The 21,421-nt window shown below is 42.6% G+C and overlaps 1 protein-coding gene across 1 annotated transcript in view; it reads left to right on the top strand.

Annotated features, from left to right (window-relative positions):
• Positions 1-21,421, top strand: part of LOC129696391 (cell division cycle protein 20 homolog) — a 64,379-nt gene that overhangs the window by 31,370 nt on the left and 11,588 nt on the right. Inside the window, exons 6-8 of the mRNA XM_055634255.1 lie at positions 8,309-8,431; positions 15,837-16,024; positions 19,893-19,987. Coding sequence (XP_055490230.1) covers positions 8,309-8,431; positions 15,837-16,024; positions 19,893-19,987 — 406 coding nt within the window. The remainder of the gene's footprint in view (positions 1-8,308; positions 8,432-15,836; positions 16,025-19,892; positions 19,988-21,421) is intronic.

The raw sequence follows: 21,421 nt of genomic DNA, 5'->3' as shown, positions 1-21,421 counted from the left end.
GGGGAGGGGGGTATTGTGCTGTTTGGTCGCCCCCTGCTATCCCAGGGACAGGGAGACACAGCGGCTTTTGAGACTGGTGGGCAATCACTTCCAAAGTTCTGCCCACACAGTCAGTACACCTATCCTACACTTGTCTCCCGCACTAAGATCACCCCGCAGAGAATGATCCCAGCCTAACCCAAGAGCCATGTCACCCCAGACAGATTAATGACGCCCCCCCCCCCCCCCCCCACCTCTCTCCATCTCAACTCACGCCTGGGCACCAAAGCAACTCAGGAGGCGAACCCTGAGCTCCGTCTCACAACAATCTGATGTGCACATCCGTCCACATTCAAAGATTTAATCTCCCGTCTCCCCGCAGTGTGTAGACATGGCAGTAAATTCAATTAAAACATATCAAACCTGTGTGTTTCAAACAAATCATAAGTATAACTGCTCTGGCACTGGATGGTTCGCATTTTCCCTTTGTAGGTCACATCAATAGAAGTGGCCGCTCTGAATTATATCTTTAAAACACAGCCACAGGATGAAGAGGTCTTCTTTAACACTGTTGCTTATTAAAACAAACCTTCAATCAGGATTGGCTCAAGAGTAACTCAGGAGACGAACTTGGAACATCGCAGAAATGACAAGTAAACGGCAAACTTGCCATACCCGTGGGAACTCGGTTAAACTCTTGATCATACACTTGCAATCTCGTACACAACCACGAGTCTTTCACTCGGGGTACCTCTTGTCTCAACTCGCAACGTGAGAACCAGCCTTAAGGAGGAGGAGGTGTTATGAAAGTCATATTTTGCCCACTAGAGGGCAGAAGAAACCCTGAAGAAGAATATTACATTAAAAAAAGGCAGTGTAAGAAAGGCAATGTTATGGTGGTCAGGAGAGATTTCAATATGCAGGTAGACTGGGAAAATCAGGTTGGTACTGGAACCCACGAGAGGGAATTTGTAGAGTGGCGCCGAGATGGTTTCTTAGAGCAGCTTGTAGAGGGGCCTACCAGGGAAAAGGCAATTCTGGATTTAATGTTGTGTAATGAACTGGATTTGAGAAAGGAGCTCAAGGTAAAGGAATTACTAGGAGGTAGCTAGTATTATAATACTTCGTAATACTTATTGTATAATACACAGTATTATAAGATTCAACCTGCAATTTGAGAGGGAGAAGATAAAATTGGATGTGTCGGTATTACAGCTGTACAAAGGGGACGACAGAGGCAGAGGGAGGAGTTGGCCAAGGTTGACTGGAAAGGGACCCTAGCAGGACTGATGGTGGAACAGCAATGGCAGAAATTTCTGGGAATAATTTAGAAAATGCACGATCTTTTCATTCCAAAGAAGAAGAAAGATTCCAGGGGGAGAATGAGGCGACAATTTTCATCGATGGGAAAAATCCTCGGCACACATGCGGTGGAGGGGGGCTCTGAGCGAGGTGGCCAAAAATGACGGCCGTAGGTGGCGGCGTGCTCTCAGAAATCGCAGCACAGAAAGCCAAAACCGGTCAAGAACAGACTTTTAGTAATATAGATAAGAACGAGGTAGGAGTGGACGTTAGAATGCTGGAAAATGATACGGGGAAGTGATAATGGGGAAGAAAGAAATGGCAGAGGAATTTAATAACTTTTTTGCATCAGTCTTCAGAGTGGAAGACACCAGCAATGTGCCTGAAGTTCAAGAGAGTCGGAGGGTGGAAGTTAGTGGAGTGGCTATTACTAAGGAGAATGTGCTTGGGAAACTGAAATGTTTGAAGATGGATAAGTCACCTGGACCGGACGGACTGCACCCCATGGTTCTGAAAGACGTGGCTTTAGAGATTGTGGAGTTTAGTTTAGTTTATTATTGTCACGTGTTCCGAGGTACAGTGAAAAGCTTTTGTTGCGTGCTATCCAGTCAGTAGATTACAATTGAGCTATTTACAGTGTATAGATACATAATAAGGAAATAACGTTTCGCGCAAGGTAAAGCCAGGAAAGTCCGATCAAGGGTAGTCCGAGGGTCACCAAAGAGGTGGATAGTAGCTCAGCACAGGTCTCTGGTCGTGGTAGGTTGATTCAATTGCCTGATAACAGCTGGGAAGAAACTGTCCCTGAATCTGGAGGTGTGCGTTTTCACACTTCTATAACTTTTGCCAGAGGGGAGATGAAGTAGCCAGGGTGCGACTCATCCATGATTATGCTGCTGGCCCTGCCAAGGTAGCGTGAGGTATAAATGGAGTGTATAGAAGGGAGGTACACAAAAAAGCTGGAGAAACTCAGCGGGTGCAGCAGCATCTATGGAGCGAAGGAAAAAGGCAACGTTTCGGGCCAAAACCCTTCTTCTATAGAAGGGAGGTTGGTTTGCATGACGGTCCTGGCTGCATCCACAATTCGCTGCAATTTCTTGTGGTCTTGGATGGAAATGTTCCCAAACCAAGCATCGTGATAAAATACTTTCTATGGTGCATCTGCAGAAGTTAGTGAGAGTTATAGGGGTAATTTTTAAAGAATCACTAGTTCCAGATCTGATTCCAGATGATTGAAAAATTGCAAATATTACCAAAGCAGAGGAGTAGAAACTATAGACCGGTTAGCCTGACTTCAGTGGTTGGTAAGGTTTTAGTCCATTATAAAGGATGAGGTTACGGAGTACTTAGAAGTTCATGATAAAATAGGCCAAAGTCAGCATGGTTTTGTGAAGGGGAGATCTTGCCTGATGAATCTGCTGGAATTCCTGGAGGAAGCACATAGCAAGACAGACAAAGGAGAGTCAGTGGACGTTGATTACTTAGATTTTCAGAAAGCCTTTGATAAGGGGCGCATGTGACTCTGGTAAGAAGATGAGCGCCCATGGTATTAAAGGGAAAATACTAGCATGGATAGCATGTTGGCTGAATGGCAGAAGGCAAAGAGTTTGACCGCATGGGCCTATACTCACTGGAGTTTAGAAGAATGAGGGGGGACCTCATTGAAACTTACAAAATAGTGAAAGGCCTGGATAGAGTGGATGTGGAGAGGATGTTTTCACTAGTGGGAGAGTCTAGGACCAGAGGCCACAGCCTCAGAATTAATAGATGTTCCTTTAGAAATAGAGATGAGGAGGAATTTCTTTAGTCAGAGAGTGGTGAATCTGTGAAATTCATTGCCACAGAAGGCTGTGGAGGCAAAGTCAATTGATATTTTTAAGGTCCGGATAGATAGATTCTTGATTAGTATGGGTGTCAGGGGTCAGGGGTCACGACACACAGCTTATTTATTTATTTATTTTACTTTCTTTTTCGTCGGTTGGAGCTGCATACTAAATCTCGTTGTACTGACGTGCAATGACAATAAAATAGATATTATTATTATTATTATTATTATTATTATTATTATTATTATTATTGGGAGCAGCCAGGAGAATGAGGTTAGAAGGGAGAGATAGATCAGCCATGATTGCATGGTGGAGTAGACGATGGCCAAATGGCCTAATTCTGTTCCTATCATTTATGATTATGAACTTAAAATAAAGTACAACATGTATGCCTGAGGAGAAAGAGTCAGTGATGGAACTTAGGCAAAAATGACAAATTTTGTCTAATGGCCACTAGGTGGCAATAAGACATAATTACAATCTAATGAGTTTATGCAGATACATTAAAATGTAGACAGAAGAAATATCAATGGGAAAAAAATGCTGTAGAAATGTGACAATAGAATGCCAACATAGATTCCATGTTTTTGTTAGCTTTTTGTATGTCAGTAGATGTAAAACAATTTTTGTATCAAATCTTCTTATCGAGTCCACATCACAAGATTAGAAATAGTTCAGCCAGAGTTGAACACACTTCTCCCCATCTGCATATAATTGTGGTCTTGTGCTTCTTGCGCTTCTTGTGCTTCTTGTGGTGGAAAGATTGGTGAAAACAGGGTTGTGACGTGAATGCTCTTTCCTTGACCCCTCTATGAAATAATGTCAGAGGGCAGTTTGAAATGTGAAAAAAGTATCAATGATCTTTCAGAAGTTCTTGAGCTCAATAGAAAGTACATTTTGCACTACTGTTTGTTATCATGTGTCATAGTGAAGAGTTTGCTTGATAACGTCAGATAGATTTAGTTTCTATTTTAGCACTAATAAATAAAACATAATTGCAATTTAATGTAATATTTAATTTACGTACTTCCTCGAAAACAGTCTCCACAGAGTAGAGAATTCAACACCCAGTGTAAGAGACCTCCTCATCTTGGTCCTAAATGGCCTACCCCTTATTCTGCGACTGTGACTCCTGCTTGCTTACTGTCTGATAATCAATATTGACGAGATTGCTGAAATTTTACAATAAAAACAGTAAATGCTGGAAATACTCAGCTGGTCGTGTCGCATCTGTTGGATGGTTAATGTTTTTGGTTGAAAACCTTTCATCAGAAGATTGAACAAGGCGATGAAGCTCATTAAGCAGCGGGAAGGGTGGGGAGGAGGAGGCTGGAGTGGAGTGATACCTCTAATATGGTAAAACCAGCTTGATCATAGGGATAAACTGAAAAATGTTTGGTTAGCATGTGGATGGGAGCAGTTAGAGAGAGAACAACAAAAGAATGAAGCAGTTGCAAAATGCAGGGAGAGTGATATATTGGGCAGGACAGGTAGGTCATGCCCTCCGATTTCAGAAAGGGAAAAGAAAAAGAGGAAAAAAATGCTGATGTAATATCAGACGTGGATGACTGATACAGACTGAGAACTCAGGCCACCTGAAGTTGTAGAATTCATTATTGAGTCCAGAAGTCTGCCCTGATAGAAGTTGAGGAGTTGTTTCTCAAACTTTTCAGATCCTTTTCCTTTATTGGATCTGTCTCCATCTCAGGGGACAGGCCAGCTACAATTATTAGGCTACTAACTTCCACAACTATCTTTATTACCTTTTGTCCCACCTTGCCTCCTGGAAGAATTTTATTCCACTCTCCCTGTTCCTTTGCCTCTGTTATTTATTTTAGTTTAGAGATACAGCATGGAAAAAGGCCCTTCGGCCCATCGAGTCCACTTTGAGCATTGATCGCCCTTTCACACTAGTTCTATGTCAGTAGATATAAAACAATTTTTGTATCAAATCTTCTTATCGCGTCCACATCACAAGATTAGAAATAGTTCAGCCAGAGTTGAACACACTTCCCCCCATCTGCATATAATTGGGTCTTGTGCTTCTTGCGCTTCTTGTGGTGGAAAGATTGGTGAAAACAGGGTTGTGACGTGAATGCTCTTTCCTTGACCCTCTATCAAATAATGAGTCAGAGGGCAGTTTGAAATGTGAAAAAAGTATCAATGATCTTTCAGAAGTTCTTGAGCTCAATAGAAAGTACATTTTGCACTACTGTTTGTTATCATGTGTCATAGTGAAGAGTTTGCTTGATAATGTCAGATAGATTTAGTTTCTATTTTAGCACTAATAAATAAAACATAATTGCAATTTAATGTTATATTTAATTTACGTACTTCCTCTAAAACAGTCTCCACAGAGTAGAGAATTCAAAACCCAGTGTAAGAGACCTCCTCATCTTGGTCCTAAATGGCCTACCCCTTATTCTGCGACTGTGGCTCCTGGTTGCTTACTGTCTGATAATCAATATTGACGAGATTGCTGAAATTTTACAATAAAAACAGTAAATGCTGGAAATACTCAGCTGGTCGTGTCGCATCTGTTGGATGGTTAATGTTTTTGGTTGAAAACCTTTAATCAGAAGGTTGAACAAGGCGATGAAGCTCATTAAGCAGCGGGAAGGGTGGGGAGGAGGAGGCTGGAGTGGAGTGATACCTCTAATATGGTAAAACCAGCTTGATCATAGGGATAAACTGAAAAATGTTTGGTTAGCATGTGGATGGGAGCAGTTAGAGAGAGAACAACAAAAGAATGAAGCAGTTGCAAAATGCAGAGAGAGTGATATATTGGGCAGGTCAGGTAGGCCATGCCCTCCGATTTCAGAAAGGGAAAAGAAAAAGAGGAAAAAATGCTGATGTAATATCAGACGTGGATGACTGATACAGACTGAGAACTCAGGCCACCTGAAGTTGTAGAATTTATTATTGAGTCCAGAAGTCTGCCCTGATAGAAGTTGAGGAGTTGTTTCTCAAACTTTTCAGATCCTTTTCCTTTATTGGATCTGTCTCCATCTCACGGGACAGGCCAGCTACAATTATTAGGCTACTAACTTCCACAACTATCTTTATTACCTTTTGTCCCACCTTGCCTCCTGGAAGAATTTTATTCCACTCTCCCTGTTCCTTTGCCTCTGTTATTTTTTTTAGTTTAGAGATACAGCATGGAAAAAGGCCCTACGGCCCATCGAGTCCACTCTGAGCATTGATCGCCCTTTCACACTAGTTCTATGTTATTCTACTTGCACATCTTTGAGATGGAGAGGAAACTGGAGCACCTGGAGGAAACCAACGTGGTCACAGGGAGAACATGCAAAATCCATACATGGCCAGCACCCATGGTCAGGATCGAACCCGGGTCTCTGATGCTGTGAGACTGTGCCACTGTGCCCTGATATTTGCTTTGATAATGAGACTTTCCATACAGATGTCTCTGAAATGTTTTCCTTCTTCCCGTATTTTCCTCTACTATTGTTAACAAAGCCCTTGACTGCATCTCATCTATGTCTAGTGCCGATGCTCCATGCCCTCTCCTCTCGGACTGACTGAGGATAGAGTTTCCGTGGTCCTCACTTTCTACCCCACCAGTCTTTGCATTCAATAGATCATTCTCCACAATTTCTGCTGTCAGACATTACTGCCCCTCCCTCCCTTTCTAGAATTTCACAGGGACTATTCCCTTCATAACACCTTGGTCCACTGTGTAGGAAAGAACTGCAGATACTGGTTTAAATAGAAGGCAGACACAAAATGCTGGAGTAACTCAGCGGGACAGGCAGTATCTCTGGAGAGAAGGAAAGGGTGACGGTTTGGGTCGAGACCCTTCTCCAGATTGATGAAGGGTCTCAACCTGAAACGTCACCCATTCCTTCTCTCCAGAGATGCTGCCTGTCCCGTTGAGTTACTCCAGCAATTTGCGTTTACCTTGGTCCACTCTTCCATTTCCACCAACCATTCCCTTTGATATAGCACTTTCCCTTGCAAATGCAGTCGGTGCAACACTTGTCCTTCCACATTTTCCTTTCGCACCATTATGGGACCCAAACGGTGAGGGAAAACTATTCACTTGCATTTCTATTTTTTAATTTTTTTATTCTTTTATTAAACGCATATGTACAAATGGTAATAAATGACAACTTGGTTACAGAGTTCTTACATAGCTTCAATTTTAAAAGTTTTTTTTTAAAGAAAAGAAATAAAGAAAGAAAGAGATAAGAGAAACTATTGACTAATAAAAAGAAAGAAAGCAAGAAAGAAAGGAGATTACAAATATAAAGATTATGGAGATAGATCCAGGAGATGTTGAGTATAGTTGTTCATCCAAACTTGCATTTCCATTAATCTCGTTTTTTTGCAATAGGTATTTTCAATGTGATCTACATTGGAGAAACTGAATGCATATTGGCTGATCACTGCTTGGAGGACCTGTGTTCAGTCAGTAAGGGCAACCCTGAGCTTCCTGTTGCCTCCACTTTATTTCTCCATCCCGCTCCCACTCTGACCCATCAGTCCATGGCCTCCAGAAGTCGAGGAGCAGCACCTCATCATCTGTCTGGGCACATTGCAGCCATTTGGATTTAAGATTGGATTCTAGAACTTCAGTGGATCTGATTTCTCTATCTGTAGAGGTTGCCCATCAGTGATATTGAATCAACCTTATCTTTCCTTTTTTTCTCTTTATTTTACTGCTGGTCTTCCTTCGCTGCATTGTTATGTTTATGTTAAATTTTTATTGTGTTTTTGTGTGTGTTCTTTATAATTGTACCGCTGCTGACATATTCATTTTACTTGCACTTATGTGCAACGTGACAAATAAACCGTATTGTATTGTATTGTATTGTATTGTATAATGTCCAGTTGTTGATAAGCATAAAATAACAAGTTAAGAAAACAAACATTTAGGTGCTTTAAGTTTCATGGGGATATATACGTGCTTGGTTGCTGGTACTAAATGCATGCAGAATTGCTGGTCCACTGTTTGACATTCATTTCTGTAAAACTAAGAGTGTCCAAAAACGTATTGATCTGAGCCTAGAATGTACTCAGTGTCTAAGCATTTATAGGCCTCTATCTCAGAAACCAGATACTGTGTTCTGTGCTCATTTGGACCAATTATTGATCAATAATTCTGACTAAATTAGACCCCTGCTCAGGAAGAATTGGCAAGCTTTACTAATATTGTCAAACTACCATGTTCTTTTTGTCAGCTCGCAGGAACAATCTCGGTGATGTTTCTCTGCATGTGAAACAGGCTGGCACAATAAAGGAAAGGTGCATATCTTTAATCCCCATGAAAGTCTTAGATGCTCCAGGATTGAAGGATGATTATTGTAAGTATCCTTTTCCTTTTCTTGAATTTATATTTATTTTATTAAAGTTGTGTTTAAAACAAATATTCTGATTTTGATTGCTTCAAAAATCAACTCCTATTTGAAATGAGTTTTGTGCATCGTGATTGCTTAAGGACTAAATTGAAGTATTGGAAATACCTATCCGAGGAAAAAGAGTCTGACTGTCCACCTTATCCATGCGATCATAATTTTATAAACCTCCATAAGGTCAAACAGGCTCCCTATCCAGTCTATCCCAACCTATCCAGTCTCCTCGAATAACTCAAGCCCTCACAATATTCCAGATGGGTCTCACCAATGTCTTATACAGTTGTAACATGGTATCTCAACTTCTGCACTCAGTTCCCCATCAGAGATGGAAAGCATCCCATACACTTTCATCACCACCTTGTCTAACTGTGTCGCCACTATCAGGAAAATATTTAGAGTCATAGTCTTAGAGTCATTCAGCATGGAACCAGGCCCTACAGCCTAACTTGCTCACACCGGCCAACATGTCCCAGCTACTCTAGTCCTACCTGCCCACATTTGACCCATATCCCACCAAACCCGTTCTATCCATGTACCTGCATAACTGTTTCTAAAATTTAAGAAATTGGAAATCCCTATCCCTATCCTATCCCTATTTACATGTACCTCAAGATCTCTCTGTTCCACGACAAGCCTCAGGGCTCTATCATTCATTGTGTATGCCCTGCCCCTGCTTAACATCCCAAAAATTAAGTAAGTAAGTAAGTTTATTGGCCAAGTATTCACATACAAGGAATTTGCCTTGTTGCTCCGCCCACAAGTAACAACATGACATACAGTGACAGTTAAGAATGACTCAGAAAACACTAAACATTAATAATAATAAAACATTAATGATAAAACACCATTGATCAAGCATGTGAACCACCAAAATAGCAGATCAAAGGGAGGCTGTTGAGTAGAGCAACTACTCATGGATAAAAACTGTTTTTATGACTGGCTGTGGCAGCTTTGACAGTCCGGAGTCGCCTTCCAGAGGGAAGTGATTCAAAGAGTTTATGGCCAGGGTGAGAGGGGTCAGAGATGATCTTACCCACTCTCTTCCTGGCCCTTGCAGTGTACAGTTCGTCAATGGAGGGAAGGTTGCAGCCAATAACCTTCTCTGCTGATCGGACGATTTGCTGCAGCCTCCAGGTGTCGTGCTTGGTGGCTGAGCCAAACCAGACCATGATGGAGAAGGTGAGAACAGACTCTACGATGGCCGTGTAGAATTGGACCATCATTGCCTGTGGCAGATTGTGCTTCCTCAGTTGCCGCAGGAAGTACATCGTCTGTTGTGCCTTTTTGACTGTGAAGTCGATGGTAGCCCCCCACTTAAGGTCCTTGGAGATGATGGTTCCCAGGAACTTAAAAGACTCCACAGATGTGACTGTGGTGTTGTTGATGGTGAGTGGGGTGAGGGGAGGGGGAGCTCTCCCAAAGTCTACAATCAATTCCACTGTCTTAAGAGCATTGAGCTCTAGGTTGTTGCGATGGCACCAGGATGCCAGCTGTGATGGCACCAGGATGCCAGCAGTTGGGGAAGTCCAGGACAAGGGGTCACAGCTTAAGGATAAGGGGGAAATCCTTTAAAACCGAGATGAGAAGAACTTTTTTCACACAGAGAGTGGTGAATCTCTGGAACTCTCTGCCGCAGAGGATAGTCGAGGCCAGTTCATTGGCTATATTTAAGAGGGAGTTAGATGTGGCTAAGGGGATCAGAGGGTATGGAGAGAAGGCAGGTACGGGATACTGAGTTGGATGATCAGCCATGATCATATTGAATGGCGGTGCAGGCTCGAAGGGCCGAATGGCCTACTCCTGCACCTAATTTCTATGTTTCTATGTGACACTTCCTGTCTGGAGGCAGATTCCTCCCCATCCTGAATCAGTCCAATCAGGGTTGTGTCGTCTGCAAACTGGAGAAGCTTGACAGAGGTGTCTGTGGAGATGCAATCATTGGTGTAGAGAGAATAGAGGAGAGGAGAGAGTACGCAGAATGCGGTGCTCCTATGCTGAGCGTTTGTGGGTCCAATATGTGCTTTCCCAGCCTCACATGCACCTCCTGTCTGCCAGGAGCTAGTGATCCACCGACAGAGGGGTTCAGGCACAGTCAGCTCGGAAGGTTTGAAGTGTAGTAGCTCTGGTACAATAGTGTTGAATGCTGAGCTAAAATTAACAAACAGGATCCTCACATAGGTCCCCTGGCGGTCTAGGTGCTGTAGGATGAAGTGCAGGCCCAGGTTGACTGCATCATCCACAGATCTATTGATCCGAGGTGCAAACTTCATAGGATCCAGCAGGGGATCGTGATATTTTTCAGCTTGGCCAGCACAAGCCTTTCGAGTGTCTTCACGACTACAGAGGTCAGTGAGACATGCCTGTAGTCATTAAGCCAAGTAATCCTTGCCTTTCAGATTCAGATTCAGATTCAATTTTAATTGTCATTGTCAGTGTACAGTACAGAGACAACGAAATGCATTGTCCCTGTGCCTTTTTGGGTACAGGGACAATAGTGGAGACTTCGAAGCAGGCAGGGACAGTACATGTTTGCAGGGACTGGTTAAAAATGTCTGTATAGACTGGTGTCAGCTGTTTGGCACAGAGCTTGAGAGTAGTGGGGGAAACATTGTCAGGTCCTGGAGATTTCCAGCTTTTTTGTCTTCTGAAAAGCCTCTCCATCTCGTCTATTTTTATTGTCGATATTGGATAAGTGATGTTGTGCAGCACAGAGGGTGTGAGTGATTGGGTGTGAACTGGCGAGTGGGGGGGAGTGGGTGTTGAAGGGTGTTGAAGGGCCCAGTCTTTGCAGACTGAGGTCAGGCTGTGAGTGGGTGTGAAGTGTTGGTTGGGGTGGGAAATGGTCCAGTCTTTTCATACTGGAGTCTTGCCTTTAGTAGGTGTGAAGTGGTGAATGGAAAGGAGAGGGTGCAGGGTCCATTCTTTGTAGACTGGGGCTGGCTGTGTTGGTTGGGGAGGTGGGGGAGGGGGTACCAGGGTTACGTTTCTGATTTTCAAACTTGCAGTAAAACTCATTCAGGTCGTTGGTCAGCTGACGATTGTCCAAGGAGCGGGGGGATTTCCTCTTGTAGCTGGTAATTTCTTGCAAGCCCTTCCAAACTGAAGTAGAGTCACGAGCTGAGAACTTGCTCCTCAACTTCTCAGAGTACCTTTCCTTGGCAGCTCTGATTCATCTCTTCAGTTTGTACTTGGCCTGCATGTAGAGGTCTGCATCCCCGCTCCTGTAGGCCTCCTCTTTAGACCATCGGAACTGTCTAAGTTCTGCAGTGAACCAGGGCTTGTTGCTGTTGAACAATGTCTGGGGCTTAGTTGGAATGCAATCACTTAAAATGCATCACTTTGCACTTGTTTGAGTTAAATTTCATCTGCCATTCTTTTGTCCACTTTCCCTGTTGATTTAGATCCTGTTATAACTTACATACAACAGGACTGCATCGGAAAATGCTTTTTGGCCCACAATGACTGTGCTGACATGATGGAAATTAATCTAACTCCGTCTGCTTGCACACGGTCCATATCCCGCAATTTCCTGAAAGTTCATGAGCCTATCTAAATGCCTCGTAACGGTCACTATGTTGACTGCTTCCACAACCCATCCTTGGCAGCATGTTCAAGGCATTTAGCATATTTTCTATAAACTAATTTGCTTTACACATCTCCTTTAAACATCTCCCCCTCATTTTAAGCTATGCGCTCTAGTATTTGACTTTTCTACTCTGGAAAAAAGACTGCCTTATCTGCCTCTCAGAATTTTATAAACTTCCATCATGTCTCCCCTTCACCTTTGAAGCTTCAGGAAAAAACAATATATATTTTTCCAAGTTTGTGGATGACACAAAGCTGGGTGGCGATGTGAGCTGCGAGGAGGATGCTATGAGGCTGCAGGGTGAATTGGATAGGTTGGGTGAGTGGGCAGATGCATGGTAGATGCAGTATAATATGGATAAATGTGAGGTTATCCACTTTTGTGGCAAACACAGGAAGGCAGATTATCATCTGAATGGTGTCAGATTAGGAAATGGGGAGGTGCAACGAGACCTGGGTGGCCTTGTGCATCAGTCAAAGTAAGCGTGTAGGTACAGCAGGCTGTGAAGAAAGCTAATAGCATGTTGGCCTTCATTTGAATTTAATGATCAAAAAGGTCCTACTGCAGTTGTATAGGGCCCAAATGAGTCTGTACCTGGAGTATTGTGTGCACTTTTATTCTCTTAAATTGTGGAAGGACATTATTGCTATTGAGGGAATGCAACGTAGGTTCACCAGGCTAATTCCCGGGATGGCAGGACTAACATATAATGAAAGAATGGGCTTGTATTCACTGGAATTTAGAAGGATGAGAGGTTACTTATAGAAACATATAAAATTCTTAAAGGATTGAAGAGGCTAGATGCAGGAAAAATGTTCCTGATGTTAGGGGAGTCCAGAACCAGGGGTCACAGGCCATTTGGGACTGAGATGAGGAAAAACATTTTCATCCAGAGAATTGTGAATCTGAGGAATTCTCTGCCTCTTAGGGCAATGGAGGCCAATTCACTGGATGTTTTCAAGAGATAATTACATTTAGCTCTTAGGGCTAAAGGAATCAAGGGATATGGGGAAATAGCAGGAACGGGGTACTGATTTTAGATGATCAGCCTTGATCATATTGAATGGTGGTGCTGGCTCAATGGGCCAAAATGCACCTATTTTCTATATTTCTATGTTCAGTATGTACAGCTAGTTCTCACTAACCAGGCAGCATCCTGGTGATCTGCACATTCTCCAAAGTGTCCTGTAGTGTGGCAACCAGGACTGCACACAATACCAAACCTGTAGCCCAGGTTTTATATAGCTGCAACATAACGTCCTGACTTTTATACTCAATACCCCAACTGTTCCCACATTTATTGTATACTTTCCTCTTACTTTTAACTTCAGACCTGTCTCGATTAAACTCCATCTGCAAAGTCCAAGGTAGATAACATTCATCAAGTTGCCTTTGACATTCCTCTTGGCCACCTCTTCAAAAAACCCAATCAAATTTGTGAATACATATTTCCCATGCATAAAACCATGATAATGCCCCTAATCAGTTCTTGCCTTTCCAAATGCGTTAGCTACTGTCTATCCGATTATTAATTTTATAACTAATCTTGATCCACCAGTTCGTTCCTGGTTAGTTGGCTCCAGGTTTAATCTTTAACATTTACTTAATCAATTGCTTTTGCACTGGTATCATTTCTGAAACCTGTATTCAAATTAAATATCTTTGGGTTGAACAAGTGCATTTGGACACACCTGAAGTTGGACTGAACTGAGGAAGTTTTTTATTTTTGTATTTGAATATGAATGAATGAATCTCTTTATTGTCATTGCACATGGTACAACAAAATTTAAAAGTCAATCCCACAGTGCGATTCACAAGAGCAATTTTAAATATATAAGATAAGGTAAAAATACATACATATAAAAAAAAATTAAAAAATTACAGATAAATAACAATAGCAGCTGAGGTAGAGCCATTCAGTTGAATGTGAGTGTTATTTCTTATTTTGCATTGTTAAGTTCACGTATGGCTATGGGGTGGAAGCTGTCTCTGAGTCTGTTTGTGTGAGTTTTGAAAGACCTGTACCGTCTGCCAGAGGGCAGCAGGTGGAACAGGTTGTGTCCAGGGTGGGAAGGGTCCTTCAGGATGTTGGCTGTCCTGCCAAGGCAGCGAGAGCTGAAGATGTCCTTCAGGGAGGGCAGTGGGCAGCCAGTGATTTTTTGTGCGGTGTTGATGACCCTTTGAAGGGCTCTCCTGTCCGCTGCAGAGCAGCTGGCATACCATGTGGTTATACAGTACGCCAGCACACTCTCGATGGAGCAGCGGTAGAAGGAAACCAGCAGCTTCTCCTCCAGGTTGTTTTTCCTGAGGATCCTCAGAAAGTAGAGTCGCTGTTGGGCCTTCTTGACTGCTGTGGTGGTGTTTGTAGCCCAGGAGAGATCCTCCGTAATTTGTGTGCCCAGGAATCTGAAGTCTGAGACCCTTTCCACACGGTCCCCATTGATGAATAGGGGTTTGGGGGCTGCACTGTTCTTACGAAAGTCTATGATAATTTCCTTTGTTTTTGTGGTGTTTAGGATGAGGTTGTTGTCTGAACACCACACTGCCAGTCTTTGGGCTTCCTCCCTGTAGGCTGTCTCATCTCCTCCTGAGATGCGTCCAACCACAGTCGTGTCGTCCGCAAACTTGACGATGGTGTTGGTGGAGTGGGCGGGGGCACAATCGTGGGTGTAGAGGGCGTAGAGGAGGGGGCTCAACACACAGCCCTGTGGGGAGCCGGTGCTGAGTGTGATGGGGGTGGAGAGGTGATGGCCCAGTCTGACGGTCTGGGGGCGGTTAGACAGAAAGTCCTTGATCCAGAGGCAGATGGGTTGGGAGAGTCCTAAATCCATGAGTTTGGTGACCAGTCTGCTGGGGATGATAGTATTGAAGGCGGAGCTAAAGTCAATGAAAAGCATCCGCACATAGCTCCCCTTGTGTTCGAGATGGGTCAGTGCAGTGTGAAGACCAGTGGCGATGGCATCCTCAGTGGACCTATTTGCTCTGTAGCTGTAGATATATGAGGAGTTATTTGGATTTTAACGAATTAGTGTTGCTGGATTACACCTATATTGTTTTTAACAGAGACACCTAATGAGTTGACACTACTTCCAATGGATTTCTAATGTAGTTCTCCAACTTCCTTCCATAATTCCAAAGAGGGCCCTGTGAACATGGGTGGAATTTGAGTTATTTTCTACATTAAATTCAGCCTGCTTCATGGAGTTGGGGACCAGGAGAATCCTTGTATAATTTTGGAGCTGAATATTTATTGATAAACTTGCTCTGAGCACAATTTTATCAAATCCATGTTAATTGATGTAATTTATTTGGGGTAACTGGGTACTAGTATCCACCGCTAGGCTCATGTTATGCTCACTGATCACGTTTATTATTGCCAAAATTCATTCCATCTCTTCCCTAGTGCCTGGAATTTGAAAATCCCTATTCTTGAGTTTCATTCTCTCCGTGGTCTTACTTTCTGTATTTATCTGATTACGTCCGGTTCTGACACCACTGTCAAAGCCATCACCACCTCACTCCCCCTGCTACCCCAAACCCGGTTATTGAGAGCTGTAATTCATACTACTTGGTTTTCATTATATGGTATTTCCCATCTAGGACCCACCTAAAATTTCATTTTGTGAATATTTGGCCATCCAGTTTCTCCTCATTTAGCAATGTGCTAATTTTTAACAGGCCTTTTGTGGTATCCCAGAACATTTATCAGTATTAACCTCATTGCAAAATGCAGCTTGTTGTGTTTAAACTATGCATTATATTTTCTAGATCTTAATTTGGTCGATTGGAATGCTGCAAATTTTGTAGCCATTGGCCTTTCCAATGTAGTTTACCTTTGGCACCCAGAGAAAGGGACACAGGAGGCCATAACTGTGGAATCTGAATACATTTCTTCACTGGCCTGGATTAAGGACAGAAACAACCTCGCAATTGGAACTAGTGCTGCCCAGTTGCAGGTAACAGGCTATTAATTATTGTTATTTTAGTTAAATTCTTGTGACGGGAAAGATTGGAGACAGTTTTCTTTATGTTATTTAAAATCACAGCATGTTCAGTGTCAAATATTATGATCTCTAAAGATAGACACAAAATGCTGGAGTAACTCAGCGGGCCAGGCAGCATCTCTGGAGAGAATGACTGGGTGACGTTTCAGGTTGAGACCCTTCTTCAGACCTGAAACATCACCCATTCCTTCTCTCCAGAGATGCTGCCTGTCCTGCTGAGTTAATCCAGCAATTTGTGTCTATCTTCGGTATAAACCAGCATCTGCAGTTCCATCCTACACATTATGATCGCTAGTTTAGTTCAGTTTAGTTTTGAGATGCAGTTTGGAACCAGGCCATATGGCCCACCGAGTCCTTGCCAACCAGTGATCACACATGCAATAGTTCTATCTTACACACTAGCGACTATTTACAGAAGCCAATTAGCCTGATTGGCTTCAACACTGTGAATATATATACAAACATCTAAGAAGACAGCCATTATGCAATTACTAAGGAGAAGTGGCAGGAAAGCTGAAAGGTCTGAGGATGGATATGCCACCTGGACTGGACAATCTGCATCCCAGGGCCCTGAAGGAGGTGGCCTCGGAGATTGTGGGGGCATTAATTGTGATATTTCAATAATCTCTAAAGCTAGGAGTGGTTCCTGAAGTTCGGAAAATTGTGAATATCACTTTGCTGTACAAGAAGGGAGCAAAGCAGAAGAGCAGATACTATAGGCCAGTTAGCCTGACTTCAGTGGTTGTTACTGACACAGCACAGCACAGCTCAGCACAGGTCTCTGGTTGTGGTAGGTTGATTCAATTGCCTGATAACAGCTGGGAAGAAACTGTCCCTGAATCTGGAGGTGTGCGTTTTCACACTTCTATAACTTTTGCCTGATGGGAGAGGGGAGATGAAGAAATAGCCAGGGTGCGACTCATCCATGATTATGCTGCTGGCCCTGCCAAGGTAGCGTGAGGTATAAATGGAGTGTATAGAAGGGAGGTACACAAAAAAGCTGGAGAAACTCAGCGGGTGCAGCAGCATCTATGGAGCGAAGGAAAAAGGCAACGTTTCGGGCCAAAACCCTTCTTCTATAGAAGGGAGGTTGGTTTGCATGACGGTCCTGGCTGCATCCACAATTCGCTGCAATTTCTTGTGGTCTTGGATGGAAATGTTCCCAAACCAAGCATCGTGATAAAATACTTTCTATGGTGCATCTGCAGAAGTTAGTGAGAGTTATAGGGGTAATTTTTCAAGAATCACTAGTTCCAGATCTGGTTCCAGATGATTGAAAAATTGCAAATATTACCAAAGCAGAGGAGTGGAAACTATAGACCGGTTAGCCTGACTTCAGTGGTTGGTAAGGTTTTAGTCAATTATAAAGGATGAGGTTACGGAGTACTTGGAAGGTCACAATAAAATAGGCCGAAGTCAGCATGGTTTTGTGAAGGGAAGATTTTGCCTGAAGAATAGGCTGGAGTTCTTTGAGGAAGTTAATAGCAGGACAGACAGAGGGGAGGCTGTAGATGTTGTTTATCTAGATTTTCAGAAGGCTTTTGATAACTGCCACATGTCACACTGCTAGGGAAGATGAGAGCCCATGGTATTGAAGGGAATGTACTAGCATGGATAGCAGGTTGGCTGGTTGGCAGAAGGCAAAGAGTTGCAATAAAAGACACTTTTTCAAGTTGGCTGCCAGTGACTAGTGGAGTTCGGCAAGGGTCGGTGTTGGGGCTGCTTCTCTTCACGTTGTATATTAATGATTTGGATAAGGGGATTGAAGGCTTTGTGGCATTTGCACATGATGCTAAGATAGGTGGAGGGGCAGGCAGTGTAGAGGAAGCAAAGACTCTGCAGAAGGACTTGGACAGGTTAGGAGAGTGTGTAGAGAAGTGGCAGATGAAATTCAGTATAGTAAAGTGCAGAGTCATGGATTTTTGGAATAAGAATAAAGGCGTGGATTATTTTCTAAATGGAGAGAGATTCCAGAAATCGGTGCAAAGGGAGTTGGGAGTGCTGGTGCAGGACTCCCAAAAAGTTAATTTGCAAGTTGAATTGGTAGTAAGGAATGTAAATTCAATGCGAGCATTTATATCAAGAGACGAATACAAAAACAGCGATGTAATGCTGAGGGTCTATAAGGCGCTGGTCAGGCCGCATTTGGAGTACTGTGAGCAAATGTGGGCCCCATATCTGAGGAAGGATGTGCTGGGTCTGGAGAGGGTCCAGAGGAGGTTTACAAGAAAGATTCCAAGAATGTGTGGGTTAGCATATGATGAGCATTTGACAGCACTGGGCCTCTACTCGCTGGAGTTTAGGAGGTTGATGAGGGACCTGATTGAAAGGCATAGATAGAGTGGATATGGAAAGGATGTTTCCACTGGTGGAAGAATCTAGGACCATCTAGTCATAGCCTCAGAATTAAAGGGCGCTCTTTTAGAAAGGAGGTGAGGAGGAACTTCTTTAGTCAGAGGGTAGTAAATCTGTGGAACTCATTGCCACAGAGGGCTGTGGATGCCGTTAGTTGATATTTTTAAGACGGAGATAGACAAATTCTTGTTTGGAACAGGTGTCAAGGGTTATGGGGAGAAGGCAGGAAAATGGGATTTGGGAGCAGAGATCAGCCATAATTGAATGACGGAGTGGACTCGATGGGCCGAACGGCCTAATCTTGTGAACATGAGGCCTAAGTCCTATAACTTGTGAACATGACCTTGTGAGGTGCCAGAGTTATCATGGAGAATGGTTAAGAGGTCACGTGGCCACAGGCCTGGGCTCCTCTTCTGTTGCTCCAGAGGCCATGTTACATTAAAATGTGGCTTATTTTATTTGTTCTTCATTCAACAAGTGTTACCACCATTCCTGAGATAACAGAGACAACCAAACATTAGATTATTACATTCAGACATTCTGGAGAGGAGGGCGTATTAGTTTTCATTCTGGGGTAATTTCCAGTGTAAGAATTATTTCCTTGATCCTCTGCAACATCGGGGTCATTATTGAGAGTGTATGAAACTAGACCCCACCCCCCTCCCCCTGTGGATTTTAAGTGGGTCTCTCTCTCAATGGAGATCAGTAAACGCGTATTCTGCGGGTTTTCCATTTTAACCAAATCTCATGTCCTTTACTCATATCAGATAATCGCATTCAGGAGTTAGCGAGGTTCGGCCTCAGTGAATGAAATAGCAGCAGTAGTTAGCTGGATGAGGTTTATTTGACATCAACAATGTATGTTTCAACATCAGCTACATTTTCTAATAAATTATTTCCTCTTACCTCTATGTTCACAGATAATGTGTGCAAATCCCACTCACAAAAATGTAAACCGACACTGTTGGATGTAGCCTCTTCAATGCAAAGAAACCCTGATATGACTTGTTTTTCAGTGGGTGAATGTAAATTATTCTATGCCTCTAATTTGAGGAACAGTGGAATTATTCCGAGAGTCATGACCAATGTTCATCTTAGTCAATATCAATAAAGTACAAACATTTTGGATATAATTACAGACAATGACATCAATGTGTCTGCCAGATTCACTAATTGTCTATTGTATATTGTATTTCCTACATTCTGGTACCTACAATTCAAAAGTACTTAATTCACCATAGTCCCAAAGTTTGAAAGATATTATAGAAGTTCTTATTTACATGCTTTGTACCTATATAGAACCATAGTGTAGGTAAATGCCACAAGTTTTACAAGACAGATAGGAGAAGGAAAAAGTAATGCCTAGGGATTTATCGTTTAGATGCAATAGTTTAGAACATTGGCGAAAGCATAAAAATATTTTTTGCAAGTTTTTCTCATAACAGTTTTATATTTATAATCCAAGCTTTGGGATGTTGAGACTAAGAAGAAATTGAGAAATATGCAAAGTCATTGCTCAATGGTCGGAGCTCTGAGTTGGAATGACTATATTCTTACCAGGTAAGTCTACAGTAATCTGGATGCACATTAAAATTATAGAATTGTTTTCTAGATATTTTGGTATTGACTTTTTATTGAGACATATGATTAAAGGCTATGATTGCTTGAAAACTTATTAATCGGAAAAATAGCAGAGTCTGAAAGTTTTTGCTGGGTTAGATAGCAATAATTACTAGTAATGATGGCAGAATTGCCATAGAATATGTGTTCAAGAAGGAACTGCAGATGCTGGAAAATCGAAGGTACACAAAAATGCTGGAGAAACTCAGCGGGTGCAGCAGCATCTACGGAGCGAAGGAAATAGGCAACGTTTCGGGCCTGAAGAAGGGTTTCGGCCCGAAACATTGCCTATTTTCTTCGCTCCATAGATGCTGCTGCACCCGCTGAGTTTCTCCAGCATTTTTGTGTACCTGCCATAGAGTATGTATGTTTTTCCACATAAGTGCTGGCAACACACGCTGCTAGCTATCTACAACCTTTGTTAACTCTACCCCTGCCTTCATGTTGTCTGAATACATGTCTAGCAACAACTCATGACTAACTGTCTGATGAACATCGGGCCAGGAATGATCATTATTTCATGGTTCCATGGAAAATCCTTTCGAACATTTACTTTGCTCGCCAACATTTTACACAATTTGACAAAACTGCACAACTCCTTTGTTAGAACCGCTGAGTCCTGTTTCAGCGCGAGACTTGTATTCCCATATATTTTCCATCACTAAAATCCTGTACACTTTACACACACATTTTCATGTGATTTTACTCTTACCTGGCACCATGGTAAGGAAATCAGTGATCCAGGTCACACCGAGGGATCATGGTGAACAGCTGAATGACCTCAGCATGTGTATATGCGTCAACGCGATATGACTTGATCATCTGGCACTGAGCACAGAATTATGAAATGTGCTGAAAGTCAGATGTGGGCACAGTAACACAATATCCAGTGTTAGTTCTGGATTGTACTGAGTCAATAAATTAAGTATACTTCATGAAGTTAGATTTTTTTTTTTACTTCCCTTTATCTTTATTGACATTACTCCTGTTAGTTAACTTGTATGTTAATTTTAAGTTAAACAAGGTTCTAAATGTGCTTTTAATTTGTTGATTTTTCCCGTAATTTTTATCTTTGGATTTTATTAAATTGCGTTTCAACTGTATTTGAATGTCAAAGGGCCAACAAGATGGTCCAGCAGTGACTGGCATTCAGGACCTACCACTTGAGGCCTTGACATTGTGGTCTGATCCACTTTGTAGAATGGCCATGGCAGTGAACCCTTCAGGACTACCCTAACCAGGCGGCTGTATTATGAAAGTGTAACTGCAGGACAAATGTAAGCCAGTTGGAGAGTTGGGGTAATGATGGATTGTATTCTCACAACATTGGCTGCTTAAGGAACTGTTTGGGCTGTTATCCATTCTGCAGTTCTT

The sequence above is a fragment of the Leucoraja erinacea genome, chromosome 1 (genome assembly GCF_028641065.1).
Source record: "Leucoraja erinacea ecotype New England chromosome 1, Leri_hhj_1, whole genome shotgun sequence".
Taxonomy (NCBI): domain Eukaryota; kingdom Metazoa; phylum Chordata; class Chondrichthyes; order Rajiformes; family Rajidae; genus Leucoraja; species Leucoraja erinaceus.
Note: the sequence above shows the minus strand (reverse complement) of the source record. Positions and strands in the feature narration are given on the sequence as shown.